The following is a 26,186-nucleotide window of genomic DNA, read 5'->3' as shown; positions in this document are numbered from 1 at the left end:
AAGAGGTTTGTTTGTGAATGGCACCACTTGCTACCTCCTTGTAAGTACAGCTTTGAATTAAAGCATCTGAATTGCTGCTTAAACTCTTATGTCTGGGAACTTAGATTCAGACTTGAAAGATTTGGGGCTTCTTGCATCTGAGTAAGTTCCCAGACCATACAGTGGTAATTTGGATGGTTTAGGGGTGTTTCTGTCCCTTTATTCTAAGGTTATGAGTGAAGAATTATGTACAGTTAAACATCACACTGATAGGATTGTCTCCACTGAAACAGCAGTGAAGGAAATAGTGTAGGATAGTTGTCCCATAAACTGTAAGAGCCAACTTGGGTAAATCCGTACACTAAACTAAGAAGGCAAATAGCCCTAGGGTCAGCAGGAGCCTGAGAAGGCTTGGCATTTCCCCACAGCACACTTTGATTTTGGCTAGGGTGAGCATGAGATTCTATAAGTACCAAGACCACTGCCAGTGGTTAAATGTCGGATTTTGTATGGGATTCTTTGTAAAAGTGGGATTTTTTTAAAGTCTACTTATAAGAAGCCCGCAGAATCCCCTGGAATTCTTTTTGGAAGAAATTTTGCAATTTTTAGAGAATTGTTTTTCTCTGTTTTGTTTTGGTTTGGATTCTTCTTACTGGGAATTCCCTTCTGAACAGAACTGTTGTGTTCCATTGTATTTTTAATTCACATGGTGTTCAGATCGGATGCTGAAGGTAAACGTGTGCTTAGAATTGTGCTTGAGTTTCATTATCTGTTATATTGCATTGCACTTAGGGAGTACAACTTAAGCTAAAATGAGCAACATGGGGGTTAAATCTTTAACAGGACTGGCTGGCATAAAGCATTTGAAATGAATCCCCAAAGAACAAAGTTATTGAGGGAGCTTTGTGTTACCCTGTGAAAGAACAGTAAGAAATCAAGAGGGAAGGATATGAATTACTTACAAAGCATTGCATGGAGGCAGACAGAACTCTCTCTAGGTTCTCTAAATTACCTGAATCAGGATGGTATACTATAGCATCTCTAGAGAGGTAAGAGCTGGGGAGAACACCCAGAAACTAGTCATTAAACCCTTCAGTGAAAAAGAAGTGACAGAAATGAAACTAAGACTTTCTTGCAAAGGCAAGGATGGCCTGAAGATGCTATGAAATGTATGTTTGAAAAGAAGTTAACACCTGGAGAAGCTAGATACAACCAAGTACGACTCCATTAGAGCAAACTACCGCCCTTCTCAGGAGTCACCAAATCCATCTGGCAAAGAACCATTTGAATTCTGAATAGGACATACCATAGAGATCTTACAGCATTGGGAAATAGATGGATTTTTGTGAAGAAATGAGGAAGATAAATGGAAAACTACACGGGACCAGGATTCAACCTGGTTTGTTGTTTTAAATCAGAACCTTGATATCACAGCGTTAGAATGCATACGAAGATTAGGGGGTGAGCATGGGAAGGAAGAAAGAAAGGGAGGGAGGAAGGAAGGAAGGAAGGAAGGAAGGAAGGAAGGAAGGAAGGAAGGAAGGAAGGAAGGAAGGAAGGAAGGAAGGGAAAAAGGAAAGGAGAAAGGGAGGGAGAGAAAAAAGAAAGAAAGGAAAGATGCCTAATCACACACTGAGAGATCTGATGTGGAGAACTGGGCATTAGTTTATCAGAAGTTGAACAAGATCAGGCCAACTTAAGGAAATTAGGACAGTCATGGACAGAGGTCATCCCAGACCCTCAAGAGTGTGCCCTCTTTCACCAGTTTTTATGTATGATTTCCCCCAGGACTCATAGAATCTTACACAGAGGAAGTTCTGAAGTTATTGTGGGTCCTATTGTGCTGAAAGGTGGATCTCAGGTAGACATTCTTTCAGAGGCATCTCCAAAAAAATACCTTGGCAGCTTATGCACAGGATAAAAGAACTCTATGAATTGAGCACCTTTCCATATTTGGGTTAGAAATTCTCTGCAAAAGTCACAGATTTTAGCAAGGAGAATACTTTGACACTGGTATATCCAGGTATAGTGAATATCTCTAGTGTGTTAATCAATGTTAACATTGGGACCATCTCAAGGTATTTGCAGAATACCACAGGTAGCAAACTAGACTTTGATACCTAGGTACCCTAATGAGCCATGTTTCCTGTGACAAATTTTTTCAAAAACCTGAAGCAAGTGGTGGCATAGATCATCACATGAGCACTGAATCCTTCAGCTCAAAAGTGAATTCAGAGAGATTTTTCTTTGGAGACCTTATAGTCCCTGAATGATGGAAGGGACCCTTGAGGAAGAAACTCAGGACAAGCAGTGGCATGTTATCACTGCATGAGTGAAATGTAGGGTGTGCCCAAGGAGCACCATGCGGAATTCAAATCAACAATTCCTGATCTTTTTGAGAATGACCTGGAAAGATTATATTATCAGAGATGCAAGATCCACCTAAAGGAATCATCACTCAGTAGCATCATCATAAAGTACCAAATTCCACATGCATTGACTACAGCAGTGATATAGACAAAGATGGGAAAGATATGATTTGTAGACTTTCAAGCTTTGAATATTCAAGTGAGCCACTGACTGAATACGTGAATTACTTAATTGTGCTGCTCTACTTGGATAATTTCATTGTATTGGGGAAGATGGTGGAAGAGCATGAGAAAACATTGATCAAAGTCTAGAAGAATCTAGACTGAAGCTATTCATGGGAAAGTTTGATTCTCTAGAGCCTTTGTCAAGTATGAGTCACATAGCATCTCATAAGGGAGTGAGTACTCCCTTTAGAGAAAAGTACTTATCAGCTGGTATCAGCCAAAGAATGTAAAATATAACTTTTGCTAAGATTCAATAGTTACAATCGAATATTTGTAAAGGAACATGTTATTCTAACTAAACCATCCATCATCTCACTTGTACTTGGGAAGAACCAAAAGTAGAATGACAAAAAATATCATTCTGTGTGATGGAAACACTACCAGCTCTGAAGTTGGAGAAACTGAATTCAAATCCACTCTCCAATGTTTATTACTTGTATGACCTTGGGCAAATCACAACCTTTAGTTCTGTCATCACAAAATGATGGGAAGTGGAGCAGAGAGGAGTGGAATAGATTGTCTATGTGGTCCCTTGTAGCTCTAAGTATATAATATTGTGATCACTTATCAATCTCTTGGAAGCCATTGGAATGAAAAATGTAATAACAGTATTTTCAGGTCTCAACCAGTGGTGTATATATATATATATATATATATATATATATATATATATATATATATATATATATATATATATATACACACACACACACACACACACATATGTATATGTGTATATGTGTGTGTTCATATGCATGTATGCATATGTACATGTGTGTATATACATATATATTTACGTGTGTGTGTGTGTATACACACACACACACACACACCAGGGTTAAGTTACACAGACTCAGGAAAACCCTTTGTGCCTCACACTGACATCAGTCTAGGAGACTTAGCAACAGTGTTATGCTAGGAGAGTGATGAAAACCAGACACCTGCTGCATGTGCCAGAGGAGAATTTATTGACAGTAAGATCCATTATCCCATGAATTGAATAGGAATTCCTGGTTATGAGCTGGACTGCCACTGAAAAGTTCTGATATGATGTGAGTGGAGCTCATTTTCAAGCATGAACTGACAACAATTCAAAGATTTTTCTTCTTACTGGGACCAAATGCCGTGTTGCCCATCAGAAATGGGTATACAGTAGGCATTGAATAAGCCAGGTAAGACTATTGTGGATGAGGCTGTTAACAGGTTTTACTGAGCCAATCTCTAACCTGAGTAAAGCTCAGAGCCACACAAAGCAGGCCTAGAGAGGGAGTGTCAGTAATCAAGTAGTTTAATTAATCAGTTTCAGAGTGGGGAATGCTCTCCTAGATGAAATAAAGATCACAGGTTATATACCTAAATCACAACTGCGGAAGGAGAGGAGAAAGTGGATTATAAACAATCATTTAGTGGTTTCCCACAAGAAACCCACAAATCCCACAATACAACCATTCAGGAGTCAAGTCTTTGGGGGTAGTGACCACCTCCCCTAGGGTACAGAACAGAATTCTGTGATGGGAACAAGTATTACATTTTTGATTCGCCTCACTTATGATCCAGTGATTGTGAGTGTTGTCAAAGTTTGGCAAAGGTCAGTTCAAGCTGCATTGTGAGCTCTGACTCCTGAGCCAAAAAGGCAGATCATGAGAGAATTAAATTATTAGTGTATATGTTTCACATATCATATCTATTAATATAAAAATCACAATTCCGCAAGGCTGATCTATCTAATAGACTAGGTGAGTCCAACACTAAAATTACCCCCATGGAAGGAGTGAAGAGATTGAATGATATTCAAGAAAATGAATCATTTTAATGTGAATGCACAACTAAGGATCTGGGACTTCCATCAGAGCATACCACCTGTAATTATGAATTTTGTTGCAATGAACCTTTGCCCAAGTTGTTTTTGGAGTACTGACAATGGAAGTGACTGCATGATAAAAGGGTTGGGAGCAGTGATAGGAATGAAGAAGTAAAAGGAGAACCCTCATATCCCTCAAGTCATTCCCAAGAGGGCAGCTCACTACAGAAACCATGGTTGAAGTTTTCATGGGAGTGTTGGACTGGACTGTACCTCATCACACAAATGGAACAAAGAAGCAGTTGGTGATACTCATGGACTTTTGGTTCTTCACCACAAAAAAAAAACAAAAAACATGACATGATAAATTTGTAACCTGCGATCAAGAGAAGACATACATTGTATTAGGTCCAAATAGCGGCAGAGCTCCAGAAGGAGCATAATACTTGTGCCTGAAGTGTTCAAAAGTAGAGTTCCACCAATTCATGCTGTGTATTTGGAGAGTACAGGTGCCAGCAAGCCTTTGGAGCTTATAGGTTTAGATTTGCCATCTCTGGAAGGAGAATCTTTCCTCTGGAATGCAAAAATATGCCCAGCCAAGAATCAGGAAGAATCTACAGTTGCTGGACTGTTATGGGAGAAGTATTTTGGTCAGTCACATGTGACTTCCTTGACAGGATTCATTCTGATCAAGGCAAAGATTTTGAAGGTGAAATACTTAAGGAGGTATAGGCTTTGGCAGGAATCAGTGCACATAGTAAACATTTAAATATGTATTGACTGGCTGGTTGACTGAATCAAGAAATCTAAAAGCATACCTTAACCACAAGGAGACCTATAGCCTAAACTACAGGGCGGGGGGCGGGGGGGGGGGGAACCTCCAGCCTCGAGAGCACGTGTACCCCTCTAGGTCTTCAAGTGCAGCCCTTTGACTGAATCTAAACTTCACAGAACAAATCCCTTTCAAAAGGGATTTATTGTTTAAAACTTCAACTCAGTCAAAGGGCCATACTTGAGGACTTAGAAGGCCATATGTGGCCTCATCCCTGACCCAGACATATGAACCCTGCTATCCTAATCATACTGAGGATCGTGAGACCTGAGCACAATACTCAGTGGCATTAACAAGTGGTATGTATGATGCTCCTAGAGATGATGCCATAACCTTTATATATCTGTGAGAACCATATTTGCTCATTACCTTGTGCTATAGAGCCTTAGAAGATGTAGATTTAGAGACTCCCAACCAGTATTTCTATAAGATGAGAGACTGGCTGAAGGAGGTCTAGCTGTGACACTGATAGCTCTCATAGACACAGAACAATTCACTTGGATGGCAACAGTTACAATAATGTTTCAATTCACTGTCAAATTCATAATCAGCAAAGTGAGAAGAAATCACAGCATGGAGACGGCATAGAAGATGCAAACTGAGGGAAAGCTATCCTCCACCGAGCAGCTGATAGGCTGGAAACCCAATCTTACCTTTTTATAAAGTAGCTGCCAAAAGTGATCAGGGCAGTACAAGGACAAAGTATCTATTGCCTGCTGGGAAATTAGCCAGATTCTTTTCTGAGCAATAGGAAAGGAATGACGGAGAGTGAGCCATGAGGCTTTGAGTTCATAAGACAACAAACCCATTTAGTCTTTACAATAATCTGAGCCAGATAAGGGCTCAGACTACTGATTCCACTGAGAGAGAATTGAGCACTGGTTCTCACTGAAGGGGAAGGAAATTCAACAGAATTTGTCTTGACCCAAAGGAAAACAACAGGCAGAAAGGGGATGGGGTGAACCCAGAAATAATCTCTTTCCAGTCCAATATTCCTAATGTGTAGAATACTTTAGCAATGGAAGTGCTTAGGGAAGAGACAAGGTTAGAGACAGTGGCAGTAAGCCTGGGTTATCCACCAGCTCAGAATTGGCAGTGCAGGTTAACAGATCTGTGGATCCAAGAGTTAGCCTGACTCTTTGACAAACTCAAAAGGTTATAGTCAAAGTTCCATTTGACCACGTTTTATGAGAAATGGGACAAGTGGTTACTCAAGTAGTCAAATGACCCCCAATACTAGATTGCTTGTAATGTGAGCTTTCAAATTCCAACGTATGCTATTAGGTGTCATACATGACACATATGAGTATTCTGCAATACACTTTTATAGTTGTGTTACACATCTTTGCTATTTATAGTAGTATATCATATCGCTACCTGGCATTTCCTGTTTCTACATGTGATCTATGCTCTTAGTCATCACTTTCATTGTTATGTGATGCTATACATTTGTAGTGCATGAGATTTGTGCCCTTAGTTTAATACATGCAATGCTGTCGCATGTTTTATTACATGTATGTATTATATCACTAGATACATGTTAATGCTAACTGCATGCAATTCTAATGTAAATGCCACATGTACCCTTGCACTGTTTTGTACTAAGTAGTAGGAAAAGAAAGGAATAAAAGCCATTGCTAATTATATACTACGTGCAGGTATTATGTAAGTACTTTACAATTATTATCTCATTCAGTCTTCACAAAACCCTGGGACTCAGAAATTTGGATTCAGTCAAAGGGCCACACTTGAGGACCTAGAGGGCCACATGTGACCTCAAGGCCACAGGTTCCCCCCCCCTCCTGCCCTGGGAGGTAATAATAATAATAATAATTAACATTTATATAGTCTTCATTTTGTTCTGGGCACCATGTAAGTACTTTATAAATATTATCCCATTTAGTCTTTACAATAACCCTGGGAGGTAGGTGCTATGTAGGCGGGATGACTATAACAATTATATCTAAGTTATTATGCTTAGAACAGACATCCACAAATGCCCAAGAATACTCAGTAAATTTTTTATGAATTAGAAATGTTTCACTGGAGGGAATATGTAACCCTTGCTTCATTCTGGTCTGCTAAAGAGGAAAAGGAAAAAGCCATCAGCTCATGTCTCCCTTAAGTTGGTCTCATCTACAGACATTCAGTAGCCAAGTAACATGGAAAGGTCCCAAAAGCAGATTGAGGGGTGGGGGAAGGGGGCAGTGATTAGTTTCAGTCAGTTTGCCAATAAACATTTAAGTAACTTCTTGTGTGCCAAAGACTGTACTAAGTGCTGGAGATATAAAAAGAGGCAAAAGAATAGTCCTGCCCTCAAGGAACTCACAATCTAATAAAGTTCAGCACAACAAGAGAAGACACTTGAGGATGTTCTCTTAAGTACTTAACAAATATGATCTCATTCAGTCTTCACAACAACCCTGGGAGGTAGGTGCTATATAGGTAGGATGACTATGACTATTATATCTAAGTTATCATGCTTCGAATAGACATCCACAAATGCTCAAGAATACTCAGTAAATTTTTTAGTGATTGAAATGTTTCACTGGAGGGACTGTGGAACCCTGGTTGGGTGGGCTGGGGGAGGGGAGCTGGAGACAGAGACAATGAGATCCACAGGATCAAGGAAGTCAATTTGCAGTCATGCAGTCTAGGCACTTTGCTTCTCCCATGATGATTGCAAAAGTAAGGCCACTCCCCCAGTTCATCATGGCTAATAAAAACAGCTAGCATTCCTATACAGCTTTAAGGTTTGCAAGGTTAGCAAGAGCTAACATTTATTTTGAATTTATTAGGCCCCAGGCACTCTGTAAGTACTTTATAAATATTATCTAATTCGGTCCTCACAACAACACATAAGCTTGTGTTATCTATGTATAACCTCATTTGAGCCTCACGATTACCCGATGATGTGGAAGGTACCATTATTGTCCTTTTTTTCATATGAAGAAACTAAGGCACAAAGAAGTTCAACTCAGGGTCACTCAGCTAGTGAGTACTTGAGGCAGAATTTGATTGTAGGGCCTCCTGACTCCAAGCCCCACACTCTGGGATGTGATACCTAGCTGCCTTTCTTTCTTCTTCTCCCTCTCCACTGCTCCCGACAGTAGAGGGGCCAACTCATCATCCTACTTTTGTAAGAGCACTCCCTCCAAGGTTAATTAGGTGTTAAGAATTTCTACAACCTTCCTACTTACCGTACTAAGATGCCTGTGTCTGCTTCAACTTCTGACAGGTTGTCCGTGTCCTCCACTTCTTTTTATACCGAGGCTTCTTCCAGCACTTCTATTTCTATCCCAGTTCCAGCCCCTGTTCCTCCTAAGCAACCTGAATCCAGACTATTAGAGACCAAAAAGTTGATATTCCTTCACTGTTCAACCCAGACCAAATGGGTGATGGAGGATGATGGTAAGCAGAACTTCATTAACCATGCAAAGACAGGGGATTTATTTCTGTTATGAGTTAGGAAACAGCAGAGTTGTATGGGAAGGTGGTAAAGATCAATAGCTATTTTAAGCCTGTACCTGTGTCAAAATACCGTGATAAAGTAAACGTGATTGAGGAAAGTTGGAGTGTAGTAGCAGATGGAGCACCTACCTTGGAGGAAGGAAAACTGGCTACTCTCAGTGTCTCAGACAACAATCTAAAGACTGCAAATTATTGAATTCTCCAATTTTCACCAGGGGAAAGAGTTTCCACAACAAAAAAAAAAAAAATGTCCTACACTGGTTGAGTCAGAAGACTAACCCAAACCCACGATGCAGACTCACATTGCTTTTGGGGAGAATCCTTTCATTAGAAAATCAGAGTTTCTAAGTAACCACCTGTGGTAGACTGTAAGGTCCCTGAGGGGAGGGCTGTTTAATTTTTGTCATTGCATCCCTGGTGTCTGACACATAATAGGTGTTGAGTTGATTGGGTAATAATAATAGCTATCATTTATATAGGTTTTAAAGTGATGTGTGTGTGTGTTAACTTCATTTGATCCTCACAATAATCTGAAGTGTTATAATTTTCCTCATTTTACAGATGAGGAAACAGAGGCTGATAGAGGTTAAATGACTTGCTCTTGGTTATACAGCTAAAAAGTGCCTTGGGCAGGATTTGAACTTAAGTTTTCCTTTAACCCAGTTAAGTAGTCTATCCACTGTGATCTCTAGCCACCTCTTTGGGTAGACGGTTAGATTTCCCCAGGGGACTGTTTCTTCATCCTCCCCTGCCAGTCCTTCTACTCACCTTCTTTGTTCTCTAAGATTTAAGGGAAAAGGGTGTCAGGAAGCAAATAACCAATTTTTCCTCCTTTTTATTTCTCCTTTCCTTTACTTCATTTCTATTCAACAAATATTTATTAAGTAAGGGCCTAGTGGGAACAGTAAGTTAAAAAAAAGAAGGCAAGTCCCAACTCAGCAAACTTACATTCTATTGTAATTCCCTCCCCAAAGTTAGGTTTTCTTGTTCCCCTTTCACTTGGCCACAGGGACTATTTTCTTCAGGAGCATTGGTTACAACAAGACTATTGAAGCTATAGGAGTAACACAATCAATTAATAAGAAAGTACAGAGTGAAAACAAGCCCTCCCCTACTCCCAACTGAGTCTGGAACTCAAAACAGTGGTGGTCCCCTAACCCAATCCCCTCACTTTACAGTGAAGGAAAGTGAGGTACACAAAGGCATAGCCATTTGCCCAAAGTCTTCCCTTCCCCCTCCTCCAAGGTCTCATTCAGAGCTGGTGGCCAGAGCTGGGACAAGACTTGAGGATTCATCCCTTCCAATCCAGGCGTCCTCTACTCTACCACTGAAGCAGTCAACAGCTTTTGCGTGGCACACTTTCCTTTGGGTACACAAGGCTAAGATACACTTGGAAAAAGCAGTCCAGCAAAAGTGTTTTGAGTGTCTTAATCCTCCACACAATTACAGCCCAAAGGCCCAGAACTTTAGGAGCGTGGTGATTCAGAGTGCTGAGCTACATTTCTCACTGTTATTAATAATTTAAATCCAGCTTTAGTGTTATCGATCCATCATGAAATCAGAGCTTTATTTCATAACTGTAGTCACAGCGGCAGTAAATTAGATTTTCTTCCACACATGCCCCCACCTCCTCTTGCTAAACTTTGCCAATGTGATGAAATTAGCAAGGGCTCCAGAAAGATGAAAAGGAAATAAAGAAACAGGAACCCACCAAGCCAAGACCCAGGGGAGCAAGGTGCATGGGATGGGGTGGAGAGAAGAAGGGGCATGTGTGGGGTAAACTAGCTTATTCGTTCTTTTTGTCAGTCTCTGTGGCTTAGATTGTGCCCACAATCTAGGGCCATATTAAAGTCAGTAGGAACCAAAGCTTTAACCCCAGGAAAAATCAAAGCAATTCATCTAAATATTCATAAGCAGGATTTTGAAAGTCATCTCTCGGGCAATAATGTGGAAAATTCCAGGGCTGAGTTCGAAAGGACCCTGGGAGAAGAGAGCGAAGATAGGAATAGGCAGTGGAATGTGGAAAGGGGGAAGGGGAGGGGTCTTAGAATAAAACTTAATTCTGCTCCTGTGTCTTCTGAAATCATGGATTTTTGCCCTTCTCATCCACATCAATTAAAATTGGAGAGGCAGAGTTATGTTTCTGATAATTCTTTTTTAATTTTTTAAGACCTGTGTTACAGAAATGCTTGTTTTATTCCATAAATTTTTTTAAAATAATTGAAAAAAAGATCCAGCAGCCTCAATTTACAGAGTATATAGTTTAGGTTACAGTATCCTTGCAAAAGATCTTTATTAGAAGAGTGTTTATGTATACGACCACAGTGGAGATGTTTCAGACACTGCCTTTTGTGAGATCAACAATATTTTGTCACATCTGTCCCTTCTTCTCTATTCCTGCTATCACCACTCTAGTAGAAGTCTTTAGCCCTTGCTAAAACTGATCTTTGAGCAAAGATCTGACAATTAGATCTATTCCCAAGCAAGTATACTGTTTGGTCAGTGAAGGAGGGGCTTATGATGGAGTCAGAGGGAATGAGAGACAAAATATCTAGCATTGGAGAGTGTACCCAGAACAAAGCATCTTTTTAAAATGAACCATTTACCCAGGTACCACTCAGAATGTTGGCAGGGTTGGCTCTATAGTCTGAGCCTGCTCAGTAGAAATCGCCCAGTTTGGCAGGTGCGTGTTCAAAACAATCATTCTGAATAACTTCCATTTATACAATGTCTTGAGGTTTCTAAAATACTTTCCTCAAAGTAACCCTATGAGGTGAGCAGTACAAATCCTTGTGTCCCCATTTTCCAGATGAAGGACTCAGGATGAATAATTTTCCCCAAGCTCATTTAGCTAGTAAATACCTGAACCAGGAATAAAAACCCAGGACTCCTGACTTGGATTCTCAGTGCTCCAGTTCTAATATCCTGCCTCTTCAGATTCCCTTGACAACTGAGTTGTCTCTGGACTCTGCAACAAAATCAGATTTCTTGGGATAAAAGACATCTGATTCTTCTCTAGATTAAGATACAGTTCACTCCTGACCCCAACCCCTTCCCCTCCCCCATATCCCAGTAATCCAGTTTCACCCTACATCTTGTTTTTTCTTATTGTTTTTCAGACAAGAATTATGAAAATATTCCATCAGTGACCACCAGTTATGAAAAATGTAAGAGAAAGAGTGTGACATGACAGGTTGGGATATTAGTGCCCTCTAAGATGCTGGAATACTTGGGAAGGCACAGAAGGGTAACAGTTTATGCATCACCTCCCCACCTTGGCAAGAGGCAGTAGAGTACAGTAGGAAAAGTGCTGAGGATTTGGAGGCAGAAGACAAATCCAAATCCCGTTTCTGCCATTTTCTACCTTGGACAAGTCATTTCTTGTAAACTGAGGGAGTTAGACTAGATGACCTCTGAGATCTATATCTAGGATTCTATAATCTCTAAAATCCCTTCCAGCCCTCAGATTAAATCTATGATCCTGTGAACAAATGAGTGCTGAAAATGGCCAGGTTGTCCTGTTTTGGATAGGGTTAACATGCATTATCAGCCTGGCACAAGACAGACTGTGGGCACTCCTGACTTACACTCATAGAACTTGAGCCATAGAATTCTTTCAAGACTGGAGGAATAGGTCTTGATCAACAGTGGAGGGAGGTGTAAAGCCAAAGACATCCTCAGCTCCCAGAAAGTCAAAGACAGTGTTTTTGATCTGGGAAGATTAATTAGTACTGACTCTGGGGATTTTGATCAGCACAGGAACAGTTAGTTTTAAGGTACCCTAAATTAAAGGAAGGGGAAAGGGGAAGGGACTACTGAACTAGGGAGGAAAACTAAGAAAAATATATGGAAGTTGCAGAGGGACCAATTTAGGGTTGATATTTAAGAAAAGAACATTCCAAATAATTAGGACTGTGACAAAATGGAAAGGGTTGGTTCATTGGAGTAGGTCCCACAAAAGAGCTGGTTGGCACTTGGCAGGCATGACATAGAGGGATTTCTTGTTCAGATACAAGTTAGAATCATTAGGTCCTGTCCAGTTCTGAGCTTCTATGATTCTAGGAAGACCTCCTAACTCAGCCACTAGGAAGGCATCTAAATGAAAGAGTCAGGTTCAGAAGAGTAGGACCAATGGGCTTCTGTGTTCTATTTTAATAAAGCTGCTTTATATGCCTCAACAAGTCAGGCCATCTCCATTCATGGACAGTGACTTTAACAGTCCACATGTGTATAAATAAGCCTATTATCTCATTGAATACAGGCAAAAGTTGACAGAAATCCAAAACAGGAAAGTTAATTTGTAGTCAAACTTTTAATTCTGGATTATGGACCTAATTCTAAGTGCATTATGACTTATTTATTTTACCTTCTTTGACATTTAGACAGTTCCCATTGACATTAATAGGTTAATTATTAGGTTGAATTCTATGGTGCTGCAAACTGCTGTTCAGTATTTAGAACTGCCAACTTCATCTTCTTTCTTCACCAAACTCCTACCTCTTTTCTGAATAAATATGTATTATTCAATACAATCCTATTCAATTAAGGTAATCACAGGTGTTAGAAATTTGCTGAGATAATTAGTGCTGCAGCCAGAATCCACTGCCAATCTAAGAGGAAGAAAAGAACTCTGAAGAAAAGTCTGGTCTTGGAATGGCTATCTAATTCTGTGTCTTCCCAAACCACCAGACCTCCTTCCACAATCTCTCTCTTTTATTGTGGCTTTTGAGCCTACTGGGGTTTGTTGTGGGGGTGGGGGAGAGGTTCTGATTTTTACTTTATATAACTGCTGACTGGTAATTTTCATGTAAAATCTTTTGTGAGCACAGACTGTTTAAAAGAGAAAAAAAACACTTTCAAATACCAATTGTATTTGTAATGTTTTGGGTGCACCCACTGAGTGTGTGTCCATGTACAGGTGGATGTCCTCATGAACAGAGCCACATATAAAGAACATGCATCTCTCTAAACAGATTTGACTTAGCACTTTGGGACGCTGTCATGAAAAAAGAGAAATGGAAGACTGAAAGGTCCTTCTGCTTACCTTAGGTAAACAAGAGGAACACCAGATGGCCACCTGCCTCCAAACAAAATTCTCTTCTACCAGGTCAAGCCAAGACACTCGCTAAGAATTTTTTAATGGCAAAAATGAAAGCAGAAGGAACTAATGTACTGAATAATATTCTCAAGAAGTTGCCTCTAGGTCAGTGCTTGGCAGCAGCTTGACTGAATTCAGAAGTTCTCGTGGTCTGCTAAGGCCCTGAGGGATCATGGTCCTACAGGAGGAGAGATTAGGAACTTGAGATTCCTGATTTCCCTGCGGTCACAATTTTCTATAATGGTCACTTCTCCCAGTGATGTCTCTCTCCCTTCTTTACTATCCCCAGTGCATGAAAAACCAGTGCAAAGTCAGGATCAAAGTGGGGAGGATTCAATGTGCACCCAGAAGAGGCAGAAAGGTATCAGATCGCTCATTAATGACATAATGTAAAGTGAAGGCACTGACCTTCTAGCCCCAGAGGTGTCTGGATTTGCCTCATGCTGGTTCTCCTCTGGTCATCTACTTTGGGGTTCAAATGCTCCGACAGAATCCAATGCTGGTTACATCTCCTCTTGAGCCATCATCAGGAGCCACAAACAGTGAGAAGTTAGAAGAGAGGGGACCTTTGAAGGCTGAGGATTCAAAGCTGATGAACATCAGTAAGATTTCCCAGAGGACAGATTTCCAGGAGATCAGTTCCCATTTAGTCTCAAGGTACCACCATTGCCCACAAATGAGCAGCTAGGTAGCACAGTGGATAGAGGACCGGGACTTTTTTTCCAGTCAGTTTATTGAGTCCAAAAGAGTCACTGAGGCATGGAGCCCAGGGTGGAGCCTCCCAAGAGGTGACATTCTGCAATTGTTCAGTGATCCTGGGCAGGCATCCACATGTAGTCAGAAAGACTCATCTTTTTTAGTTCAAATCTGGCCTCACACACTTACTAGCTCTGTGCCTTGGGCAAGTCACTTATACCCTGTTTACCTCAGTTTCATCATCTGTAGAATGAGCTGGAGAAAAAAAATAGCAAAACCACTTCAGTATCTTTGCCAAGAAAACTCCAAATGGGGTCATGAAGAGTTGGATATGATTCAAAATGACTGAACAACAATCACAAATGAACTTTGGAAGCAAATGCAAACATAGACACTAACATGAAGCCCATCTCTTCTGCCTTGGGATTTCCATATTTCTACCTGACAATTGTCAGTTTTAGCGACAAGCACCATTTCTCAAGATAAAGTTTTGGCTTTTGAAAAAAAAAATCTTATGTTTAAGATTTCAGTGTAGTACAGTATAGTACAAAGGAAAGAGTATTTGAGCTTGAAGTCACAGGACCTAAGTTTGAATCCCAGATCTGCTCCTGAACTACCTTGTGAACTTGAGTAAGTCTCTGGGTCTTGGTTTCCTTATTTGTAAAATGAGAGGGCTGGATTAGATGACCTCTAATATCCCTTCTAGTCCTAGATATGATCTTTCTGGATTCTTCACACAATCATAGAATTTTAACTTAGAAAAGACTTTAGAGTTCCTTCCACCCTTTAATTTTGAAACTGAGATCCAGAGAGAGCTGTCACCTGCCCAAAGTAGCAGAGCAGAGATCAAAACCCAAATGTTAGCACAGAGGGTAAGGCATCACAGCTGATAAGAAGGGAGCAAATGGGACCATTTGGCCTGCTGGGTACTCTGGCACCTCCAACCATGATCAGAGCTACATTTGGCTAGAGCATGTAAGGAGAAACACTGTATTTGACCAGAATGGTTTATTTCAAAAGGAAAAGGAGAGGAAAGCAAGTAGGACTCTTAGGGTAAGCTATGATGCTTCTAGGTACTTGGGGTTTCATAGGCCCTCCTTTTTAAAACTGCTCATTATTCATGGCTCTCAATGATAGCTCCAAAAAGGATGATATAAATTCTAAGAGCCCACATGACATTCAAGAACAATAGAGAGCCAGCATAAGGTATATGTTAAGCTGTGTGACCTTGGGCAAGTCACTTACCCCAACTGCCTTGCCTTCCCCCTCCAAAAAAAATAATAATAAGGTATGTGTTATCAGGTGCTCTGCTGTGGTGCTGACATTCTAGTAAAGCTAAGACAGGGTTTATGAGTAGTGCACAATCACATTCTTCCCCTGCCATGTGTCTTGGTTGCTCATGGTACACTACTGCCGTAAGTGCCAACCAACCAACCAACTGACATAAGTAGCATCATTGAGCAGGAGATTATGATAACCCCTGATCTTCAGATTTAACAGGCACTATGACTTAGGCATCCTATCTTAGATAATTCATAGGATCAAAGATTGAGAACTAAATCATACCATAGAGACCATCAAGGTCAACTTTCTCATTTCACGCATAAGAAAACTGAAGCACAGAACTTTTAAGTGTCTTATTTGGCAGTGGGGTGGTGGGATCATCATATAGTTAGTAAGTCTCTGAGGTGGAATTTGAATCCAGGTCTTCCTGGCTCCAACTACCATCATTAAAGTGCCAAGTGGCAGCTAAGCATGGGAGAAATATACCAGCATTATGGAGGGTAGGGCCTTTTCCTCCACCATCTGCTTAAAAAGAATTATTATGGGCTGAGCTAAAAACTCAGTGGGTATCTATGGAGTTTCATGGCGTAATGGTAAGGATGGTCATTTGGGAGTTCACCCAGGTCATTGTGGTAACTCCACTCCTCCCAACAGTTTCAATAGTATCATTCCTGCCCAAGTCCACTATAGTGTTCTTAAGGAGACAGTGGCATTCATGCACCAGTGAAAACTAACCTCTGAGACCTAGTACCACTGGTGGAACTGTTAATTGATCCATTCTTGAAAACAATTAGAAATTATATGAAAAAAATCAGTAAGCTGTCAATATACCCTTTGACCTAATGCTACTATTAGATATGTACTCTGAGGAGTTCAGAGATAGAAGGAACATTCCCAGAAATAGTTACAACAGCAATTTTTGTAAGCAATTGTGATAAATGAATGCATGGGAATGTTATTGTGCTATAAGAAATAAGGAACATGAAAACTGAAGAGAAACTTGGAGAGCCATATAGTAACTGATGCAGAAAAATAAGCAGAACCAGAAGAACAAGTTCTATGGTAACCACAATAAAGTAATGGAAAACAACAATGGAAGGAAGCCTTTAGTACTTGGATCAATACAGTGACCAAATGAAGCTTCCAAAGATTGAAGGTGAAGCATGCTTCCCAAGAAGCAATAGATACAGAAGGAAGCAAACATTTTTCAGACCCATAATGATAATGGTGATAGCTAGCCCACTATGATATATAGTACCCACTATGTACCAGGCACTGTGTACTAAGTGCTTTATAATTATCTCATTTGATCCTCACAACAATCCTGGGAGACAAGTGCTATTATTATCCCCATTCTACAAATGAGGAAACTGAGGCAAATAGTGGTTAAGTGACTCACCCAAAGTCATACAGTGTCTGAGGCTGAATTTGAATTCAGGTTTTCCTGACTCTGGTCCTGGGGCTTCACAGCACTACATAGCTGCCTCCAGCATGGCCATTGGGTCAGTGTATTTTGTTTGACTGTACTATTTGTTACAAGATGGGGAGGACTTCATTGGAAAATGAAGCAATAGGAGGAAAAGAATGAGATAGAAAAGGAGTAGGAAGAAGAGGAGGAAAAAAGAGAAAGGAGAAGAGGAGGAGGTGAAAGAGAAAGAAGAGAAAAAGAAGAAGGAGAAGGAGACATCAATAAGATATTTAAAAAGAAAATAATTGTACTACTCATACACAATGGAGCAGCTGTCCATGATAATTATTCTAGGCAAACTCTCAGATGGATAGATCCTATAATATCAGAAGGGAGATTCTGGCAGGGGTTGGGGGAAGTGATTATTGGAATTCAACTCTGAAGCTTTAGGAATTTGGGCATACAACCACAGAAAGTGGATGCAGCTACCACTGAGCTATAGTAGAAGAGGAGACAGTTATTGATTGATTACATCAGTGAATTGAACCAAGTGAAAAAGCCATATTGGTCCAATACCAGTATACATAGGATAGGTTTAGGACTTGATCAATTCAAAGGCTTTACTAAAACTACATCCTAGGCCTAAGCTAGATGGTTGTGTTTGTCCTTCATTACCAAAGAAGACCATGCCATCAGAGAAATTATGACAAGACTTGCACTTGACTTTGTTTTGAGTGAGGGAGGCCTGTGCAGCTTACCAACCTCACTTCTCCTCCAGTCATCTGAATCCATTGACCAGATATTCATCAGGATGACTGGAGATGACCCAGGATGCACTGGGAGACCTTGGTCCCTTTAGGCCAAGGTCTTTGCAGGTACTCACTTATGGTGAGGCAACACCCATTCATTGAATAGGACTGTTAAAGCAGTAGCCAGGGCATGGTCCCTTTAATAAGGCCAAGAAAAAGAAAGACAGCAGGCTGCTAGGGAAACAGCAACAGTAAGTACTGATAATCAGTGTAAAGCTAGGAGGGTCCATATGAGCCCTTAGGCAGGGGCCCATTGAAGTCCCAGTTTCAGAGTGCAGTAGCTTTAAGATTTTGGGAAAGGAAAGGAAAGGGAAAGGAAGGGAAAGGAAGGGAAGGGAAGGGAAGGGAAGGGAAGGGAAGGGAAGGGAAGGAAAGGAAAGGAAAGGAAAGGAAAGGAAAGGAAAGGAAAGGAAAGGAAAGGAAAGGAAAGGAAAGGAAAGGAAAGGAAAGGAAAGGAAAGGAAAGGAAAGGAAAGGAAAGGAAAGGAAAAGAGCCAATATAACCCAAGTAAACTGGGCATCTTTTAGCCATCCAAATTTGCCTTCCTTTGGAGAAGAGAAGGAAGGGGAGGGGGAGGCAGACAGGAGAGAAGGAACTGAATTACCTAGCTAGCTGGGTCCCCTTTCAGTCAGCTGTGTCTACACACAGGATTGTGTTTGTCCTTCATTGCCAGATGATAGAAAATAAACAACTAATAAAAGACCATTCAAAAGCTGTTGTTTACAGTAGAAGGCTGACCTCTGAGAGGGGAACCATAATTTTAAGAGACTACAAGTTCACTAACCCAAAAGTTAGAGGGTGATACAAAGTACATAGTTTGGGGAATCGGTAATATGGTGATAGTGGGGGTGGTTATTTGTGTCACCATTACAATAGCAGCACAACCCCATGGGGAGCAAGGTTCAGTTTGATACATCTTCCCCAGAAAGTCCTCACCTAGGTATTACTGGGAGCTATCTTTAGTCCTGGCCCCTAGCATAGCCCACTTGCTTAAGAGGTAGTTGGGGAGAATACTTCTAATTACCACAGTTGCAAGAAATTTCCAGGAAGAACGAAATCAATCAGTTGCTTTCATATGCTATGACAGCCCAACTCATTGCAGCCCCCCCAATACCTTACTGCCCTACAAAAGGATTTAAGTATTTAATGAGCTGGAGAAATGAGCCTTGAGGGAGTTCGTCCAAGAGAACCAAGAAAGCTGTGTTATAATTTCAAGGACAGGGCAGGCAAAACTCCCCAGTGTGGCTTGAATCAGATTAAAATATAACTAGAAACACTTAACAAAATAAACAAAAATACAGTTTGACATAAAAAATGTTAATTTATGGCTCTCTTAGTCAATATTCCGCACAGTTTAACAACACTATGTAGTTGGACAGACCACTGTACTAAGTTCAAATCCTTTCTTAGATACTTACTAACTGTGTGATCCTGGGCAACTTCTTATTACCTCAACTTCTTCATCTGTAAAAGGAGGGAGAAAGGAGGTTAGATATAGTACTTTAAATCTATAAATTTGTAAATAACAGTGTGAAAGCCCTCTTTATGGAGCCCAAGGGCAAGGTCTGGCTAGGCCATACCAGTCCATTCTAAGCCCTGAATGATGTACATATAACTATTTCTGTATAACCATTTACCATTACCTATCAATTACTTCCCTTATGAAATGGGACTCCCTAAAACCTAGAGGATTCACCCAGTTTTCCATGTCTCCTTTATGAAGTCAATCTATACCTGGAATTTTCATGAAAACAACTGTATTGAGCACTTAGTACTGTGCTGAACATGTAGGAGGAGCTTAATAAACGTTTATTGACTGACTGACTGACCTCCTGATGTCCAGGGAGATTTGTGATATGAGAATGAAGTCTAGGATAATTAGAACTACAGGCAAAGGAGAATATTTAATAGTGATCCTAATAGATTAGAAAAGGAACAGGCCAGTTAGCAGGAACAGCACATGGACAGATGATATTCAATAGTCAGAAGAGTCGATTAGCAACAAGCTTATTAAATGCTGACTATGTTACAGGCATTGTGTTCCATTCTGAGAATCCATAGCTACTACTTCCAACTGATTTGGGGGTATGGCATCAAATAGAATGGAGAGTTTAGGAAAGGGATACTGTTTAGCATAGAATACAAGATGCCATGGCTGGCAGGAAGAGAGGGGCAGAAACACCCTTCTACTGGGTGAGCACTCTGGTGTACTTCACCTTGCCCTGAACTGCATTAAACCAGGGCATTTACAGAGATAGCAGCAGTTGCATTAATGTAAAAAAGCTAGGCAGTCACCATTTTGCTCATCTAGAATGGTCTTTTACAAAAGTAAAGGAAGGAATCTGCTTTGGGAACAAGGAGTTTACTTGCAGTGGTCTGGGGTCCCCAGTGATCTGTCCCTCTCAGTGCATGTCAGTGCACTGAGTTTTTCTGGAAGGTCAAACCTCAGTTAAAGACAACCAGGGGAGCAAGTGGTAGCTATTTTTTTTTTACCTCCAGAACTCATGTGTTGTCTGCCTGTAGGTAAGTTGACATTGTCTAAACACAAGTGGCACTATCTGGGAGAAGTGTGTAATGCAGCAGATGTTGAGTACTCATTAAGCTCTGAAATGACTCGCATTATTAGGGTGTATCTAGTGCAATATCCCCAGCAGGGTCATTTCCTAGCCTGCACTCATACTCAAGATCTTAGGTCCCCCAAAGAAACAGTTGACTACTCACTCTTAGGCCTCTAAAAGTAAACCTGAGGGAATGGGGTGTTAGTACAATCATTCATGTGTCCCCACCAGTGCACTATTAACATATATCTACACTTAATTGGCTTCTAGAAAAATTATTTACTAAAGTTGAATACTAAGAATAGTTGGTACAAACCATTACCCCTTGCCAAACCTGGCATGAATTTTCCACAAATGCACACAGCATCCATGAGGACAGTGGACACAATCTTAAAACACAATGGTAATTAGGCACACTTGTATAGAGAATATGTGTGGCAATAGGCAGTCTTACTACTTGGTACTGAAGGTCCTTTTCTCCCTTCATGAAATCTATGAGAAATATTCTTTAGGGGTAGCCTTCTGCTGGTTGGACCACTCAGCTAGGCTCAGAGGATCCATGCCTTTCTGTAATCTGCTGTTACATACTCCTCTCCAACATGAGGAGTCACTGAATCTGCTGTTGTCCACACCTGTCCAGGCACTTCCATCACTCTCAATCTCCAGTGGACACTGCTACTGTCACCACTCTTCTCTGACCTCTAATGGGATGTCTACATCTACTAAACTCACAAGGTTGCCTGGACACTTTCATCTCAGAATCCTTTTTTGCCCAAGATATGGAAAGAACAGACACAAAAAATAGAAATGGCCAAGTGTTCACACTGGCCATGGCCAGGTGGGAGAGAGGGCCACCAGACTTCCTCCTCTTCCTCCTTTTCTCAAGGAGGAAGTTCAAAGTATTACCACCTCCTTGGAGCCACAAAGGAAAAAGTCACTTCAAGCAGACTACTTTTTGATGCCCATGAAGTTACAGTTCAGGAATACTCGAATCATTTCTTCCAGTTCCATAGCCAATCAGAAGATATTTCATCATCAGACAATACAAGCTCCTCAGTCACACATGGCTGGAAACTGGCTCCTAAAAGTTCCAGATGGTAGACTGAAATCAAACAAGAATACTGGATATGCTTTGTATAACCTACCAGAAAGAGCTAATCTTTTAAAAGAATGTTTATTCTCTTTTAATCAACCAATAAAGCTACTACAGTGCTAAGTACTGTTGATAAAAAAAGAAGCAAAAGATAGTCCCCACCCTCAAGGAGCTAGAAGAAACTAGAATTAAGAAGACTTCCAGTAAAAATGGGATTTTAGTTGAGATTTAAAGGAAGCCAGAGAGGTCAGTTTCAAAGGACCTGTTGAGCCTTCCCTGAGATGACCTCCCCCACAAAACTATGACTAGTAAAGGATTAGAACAAGGTACTGAGCCTCTTGACCCCATCTTGTGCTCCTTCTACTATGTCTTGCTGTTTCTTTGGGTCCCAAACTGGAATTGTATTGGCCATGTCTGCCTTCCCTAAGTATCTCTCCTTTTTTTCCAAAACAGACACCTAGTCATACACTTTGGGAAAAAAAAGTATAGGTTCCTCCTGACCCATCCCACCTATACTGTTCCTGGAATGTGGCCAACTTGGTACTGAACCTGCCCATATATTCTCTGCCATGGTCTGCCCAGAGATGTATAAAGAATCAGTCACCATCAGACAATCAGACAAGAGCTCTAAGTCAAAATAGCCAGATAACAATTGATATTCTAAAGTATGAGACTGAAGATTTTCCATATATGCCAGCAGGAAATCAGATTACCCAGCAATAAATTTCTGAAAAGGTGTAAACTAAATTGGAATCCAGGTACAAACAGGTCCAATAGACATAGAAATAAGCAAAATAGGATCAAAGGACAGGGGTTACTGAATTCAGCTGCCCCAGGCTTTATGCTTTCCTCAACCAATATCTGGCCACTGGACCCAGATGGCTCCAGAGGTGAAAGTGAGACTGGCGACTTTGCATGGCCCTCCCTCACAGTAATCCAATTCACTTGCATATCACAGCATCATCTCCCACGTCCTCTTTGAGAACGAAGGACAAGCAGCAACAATTGCCACTGGTGGCTCATTATTCACCATCCCACTCCCATCTGGCCCATCTGATCAACCACAGTTGCTACTGTATATAGGTGGAAGTAGACAGATCCATTTAACATTGTCCTCTGACATAGCAAGATTGAGTCTCTGGATCTCTCCACTATATGGGGGTAACATTTCATTCATTGGTCAGCACTTTATCCACCTCTGCCTTAACAACAAGAGGCAGTTCAATTCAGCAAAAATGATTCAGCGAAACTATAGACAAAGATCTAGGAATAGAAAAACAAGAAAGAAATGTCCTTGCCTTTGAAGTTTTATATCTTTTGAGAGAATACATTGCCAATGTGATACCCAGTGCTTCCAGGATTGAATCACAAAATATAAATAACTCTCTTCCTCAAAGACAAAACCAAGATATTTATTCAGATACCAGAAAGCCAGTTCCACCATGGTAACAAAGAAGTTCGTACACATCACCAGTTCAGGGAACACCAACATCCCCCAGCCTTCCCTCATTAGGCCTCCCCACAAACAAGCTCTCCTAGGCAAAATGCCCCCTCCTCTCACTCACGCTTTGCCTTAGCTCTGCCTCACTCTCATTTCCTGCTCCCCCCATCTGGCAAGCTCCTCCTACTAGGGGCTCCATGTGACTCAGGCTCCAACATAGCAATTAACTGGGCCCAAGCTCAAAGCAGGTCACATTGGCCCATTAATGGTCAGGAAAGTTCTTCCCATTCCATTAGCATTACAGAGGATAGGATATATAAAGGAAATACAAAATTATCCAGTGAATTCTAGAGTAAGGGTGCATTTGGATCTAGCGATGCAGTGAAGGAGATTGGGAGGTCAGGAATTAGATTGGCCTTAAGTAGAAGGTAGCACATGAGCGTGTTCTGAAGAAAGTGAAGGATTCCAAAAAGTAAGGAGGAAATACGTTTCAGCACAGCCATAGCATTTTGCCTATGAAGAATCAACCAGAAAAGTGGTTAGAGGCCAAGATGGCGGAGTAGAAAGACACACATACGCTACCTCTGAACCCACTGCCCATAAAATATCTGTAAAAAAAGAACCACCATCGAATTTTGGAGCAGCAGAAGCCATAGAACAATGGAATGGAGGAGATTTCTGCTCCAGAGAGCCTGAAAACCTCTCCCAAAAGGTCCCTGGAGCCCTGGACCAGAGCAGAGCCCAATCCTGCTTCGGCGACACAGCGTGGAAAGGAGCGGATCCGAGCAGGCTTCAGGGACGGAATCTCCAGTGCCCCACCCACCAGTGACAAGGGTCAGTGAGAGGGTCTCTTCGGCAGGTAGAGAGGAGTGTGGGGTGCCCCCATAACTCAGGCCCCCTCGGGAGGCAGCAGAGGAGGCAGGAGCAGACAAGGGCTCCCCAAGCAGGCAGGAGCCTGGATCCATTGTTGAAAGTCTCTGCATAAACCCCCTGAGGGAGCTGAGCCCTGTGTGGCGGCCCTGCCCTCACCTGAGCACCTAAACTTAATCTCACACTGAATAGCAGCCCCGCTCCTGCCAAAAGCCCTGAGGCTGGGAAGCAGCATTTGATTCTCAGACCCCAAGTGCTGGCTGGGCGGATCTGGAGGCGAGGTGGGGGTGGAGAGGACACTCAGAAGTCAAGTCACTGGCTGGGAAAATGCCTAGAAAAGGGAAAAAAAATAAGACTATAGAAGGTTACTTTCTTGGTGAACAGGCATCTCCTCCCTTCCTTTCTGATGAGGAAGAACAATGCTTACCATCAGGCAAAGACACAGAAGTCAAGGCATCGGTATCCCAGCCCACTCAATGGGCTCAGGCCATGCAAGAGCTCAAAAAGGATTTTGAAAATCAAGTTAGAGAGGTGGAGGAAAAACTGGGAAGAGAAATGAGTGACATGCAAGCAAAGCATGAAAAACAAGTAAACACCCTGCTAAAGGAGACCCAAAAAAATGCTGAAGAAATTAACACCTTGAAAACTAGCCTAACTCAATTGGCAAAAGAGGTTCAAAAAGCCAATGAGGAGAAGAATGCTTTCAAAAGCAGAATTAGCCAAATGGAAAAGAAGATTCAAAAGCTCACTGAAGAAAATAGTTCTTTCAAAATTGGAATGCAACAGATGGAGGCTAATGACTTTATGAGAAACCAAGAAATCACAAAACAAAACCAAAAGAATGAAAAAATGGAAGAAAATGTGAAATATCTCATTGGAAAAACAACTGACCTGGAGAATAGATCCAGGAGAGACAATTTAAAAATTATGGGACTACCTGAAAGCCATGATCAAAAAAAGAGCCTAGACATCATCTTTCATGAAATTATCAAGGAAAACTGCCCTGAGATTCTAGAACCAGAGGGCAAAATAAGTATTCAAGGAATCCACAGATCACTGCCTGAAAGAGATCCAAAAAGAGAAACTCCAAGGAACATTGTGGCCAAATTCCAGAGTTCCCAGGTCAAGAAGAAAATATTGCAAGCAGCTAGAAAGAAACAATTCAAGTATTGTGGAAATACAATCAGGATAACACAAGATCTAGCAGCTTCTACATTAAGGGATCAAAGGGTGTGGAATAGGATATTCCAGAAGTCAAAGGAACTAGGACTAAAACCAAGAATCACCTACCCAGCAAAACTGAGTATAATACTTCAGGGGAAAAATTGGTCTTTCAATGAAATAGAGGACTTTCAAGCATTCTTGATGAAAAGACCAGAGCTGAAAAGAAAATTTGACTTTCAAACACAAGAATCAAGAGAAGCATGAAAAAGTAAATAGCAAAGAGAAGTCATAAGGGACTTTACTAAAGTTGAACTGTTTACATTCCTACATGGAAAGACAATATTTGTAACTCTTGAAACTATTCAGTATCTGGGTACTGGTGGGATTACACACACACACATACACACATGCACACGCACATGCACACACACATAGAGACAGAGTGCACAGAGTGAATTGAAGAGGATGGGATCATATCTTAAAAAAATGAAATCAAGCAGTGAGAGAGAAATATATTGGGAGGAGAAAGGGAGAAATGGAATGGGGCAAATTATCTCTCAAAAAAGAGGCAAGCAAAAGACTTATTAGTGGAGGGATAAAGAGGGGAGGTGAGAGAAAAACATGAAGTTTACTCTCATCACATTTGACTAAAGGAAGGAATAAAATGCACACTCATTTTGGTATGAAAACCTATCTTACAATACAGGAAAGTGGGGGATAAGGGGATAAGCAGGGTGGGGGGGGATGATGGAAGGGAGGGCATGGGGAGGAGGGAGCAATTTGAGGTCAACACTCATGGGAAGGGACAGGATCAAAAGAGAGAACAGAAGTAATGGCAGACAGGATAGGATGGAGGGAAATATAATTAGTTCTTACACAACACTACTATTATGGAAGTCATTTGCAAAACTACTCAGATATGGCCTATATTGAATTGCTTGCCTTCCAAAGGGAAGGGGTGGGGAGGGAGGGAGGAAGAGAAGTTGGAACTCAAAGTTTTAGGAACAACTGTCGAGTACTGTTCTTGCCACTAGGAAATAAGAAATACAGGTAAAGGGGTATAGGATGGAGACAAGGGCAGAGAGGGA

General features: G+C 41.2%; 1 protein-coding gene across 3 annotated transcripts in view; it reads left to right on the top strand.

Annotated features, from left to right (window-relative positions):
• The window catches only part of ERICH6B (glutamate rich 6B), a 99,248-nt gene that overhangs the window by 24,568 nt on the left and 48,494 nt on the right, over window positions 1-26,186 (top strand). For 2 of the 3 annotated variants that reach the window (XM_072617201.1, XM_072617199.1), the window contains exons 4-6: window positions 8,445-8,617; window positions 11,797-11,844; window positions 14,065-14,136. In XM_072617201.1, coding sequence (XP_072473302.1) covers window positions 8,445-8,617; window positions 11,797-11,844; window positions 14,065-14,136 — 293 coding nt within the window. The remainder of the gene's footprint in view (window positions 1-8,444; window positions 8,618-11,796; window positions 11,845-14,064; window positions 14,137-26,186) is intronic. The other variant, XM_072617200.1, reaches the window with a different exon arrangement.

The sequence above is a fragment of the Notamacropus eugenii genome, chromosome 6 (assembly GCF_028372415.1).
Source record: "Notamacropus eugenii isolate mMacEug1 chromosome 6, mMacEug1.pri_v2, whole genome shotgun sequence".
NCBI classification, from domain to species: domain Eukaryota; kingdom Metazoa; phylum Chordata; class Mammalia; order Diprotodontia; family Macropodidae; genus Notamacropus; species Notamacropus eugenii.
The sequence above is the reverse complement of the archived record's forward strand: the minus strand, read 5'-3'. Positions and strand labels throughout refer to the sequence as shown.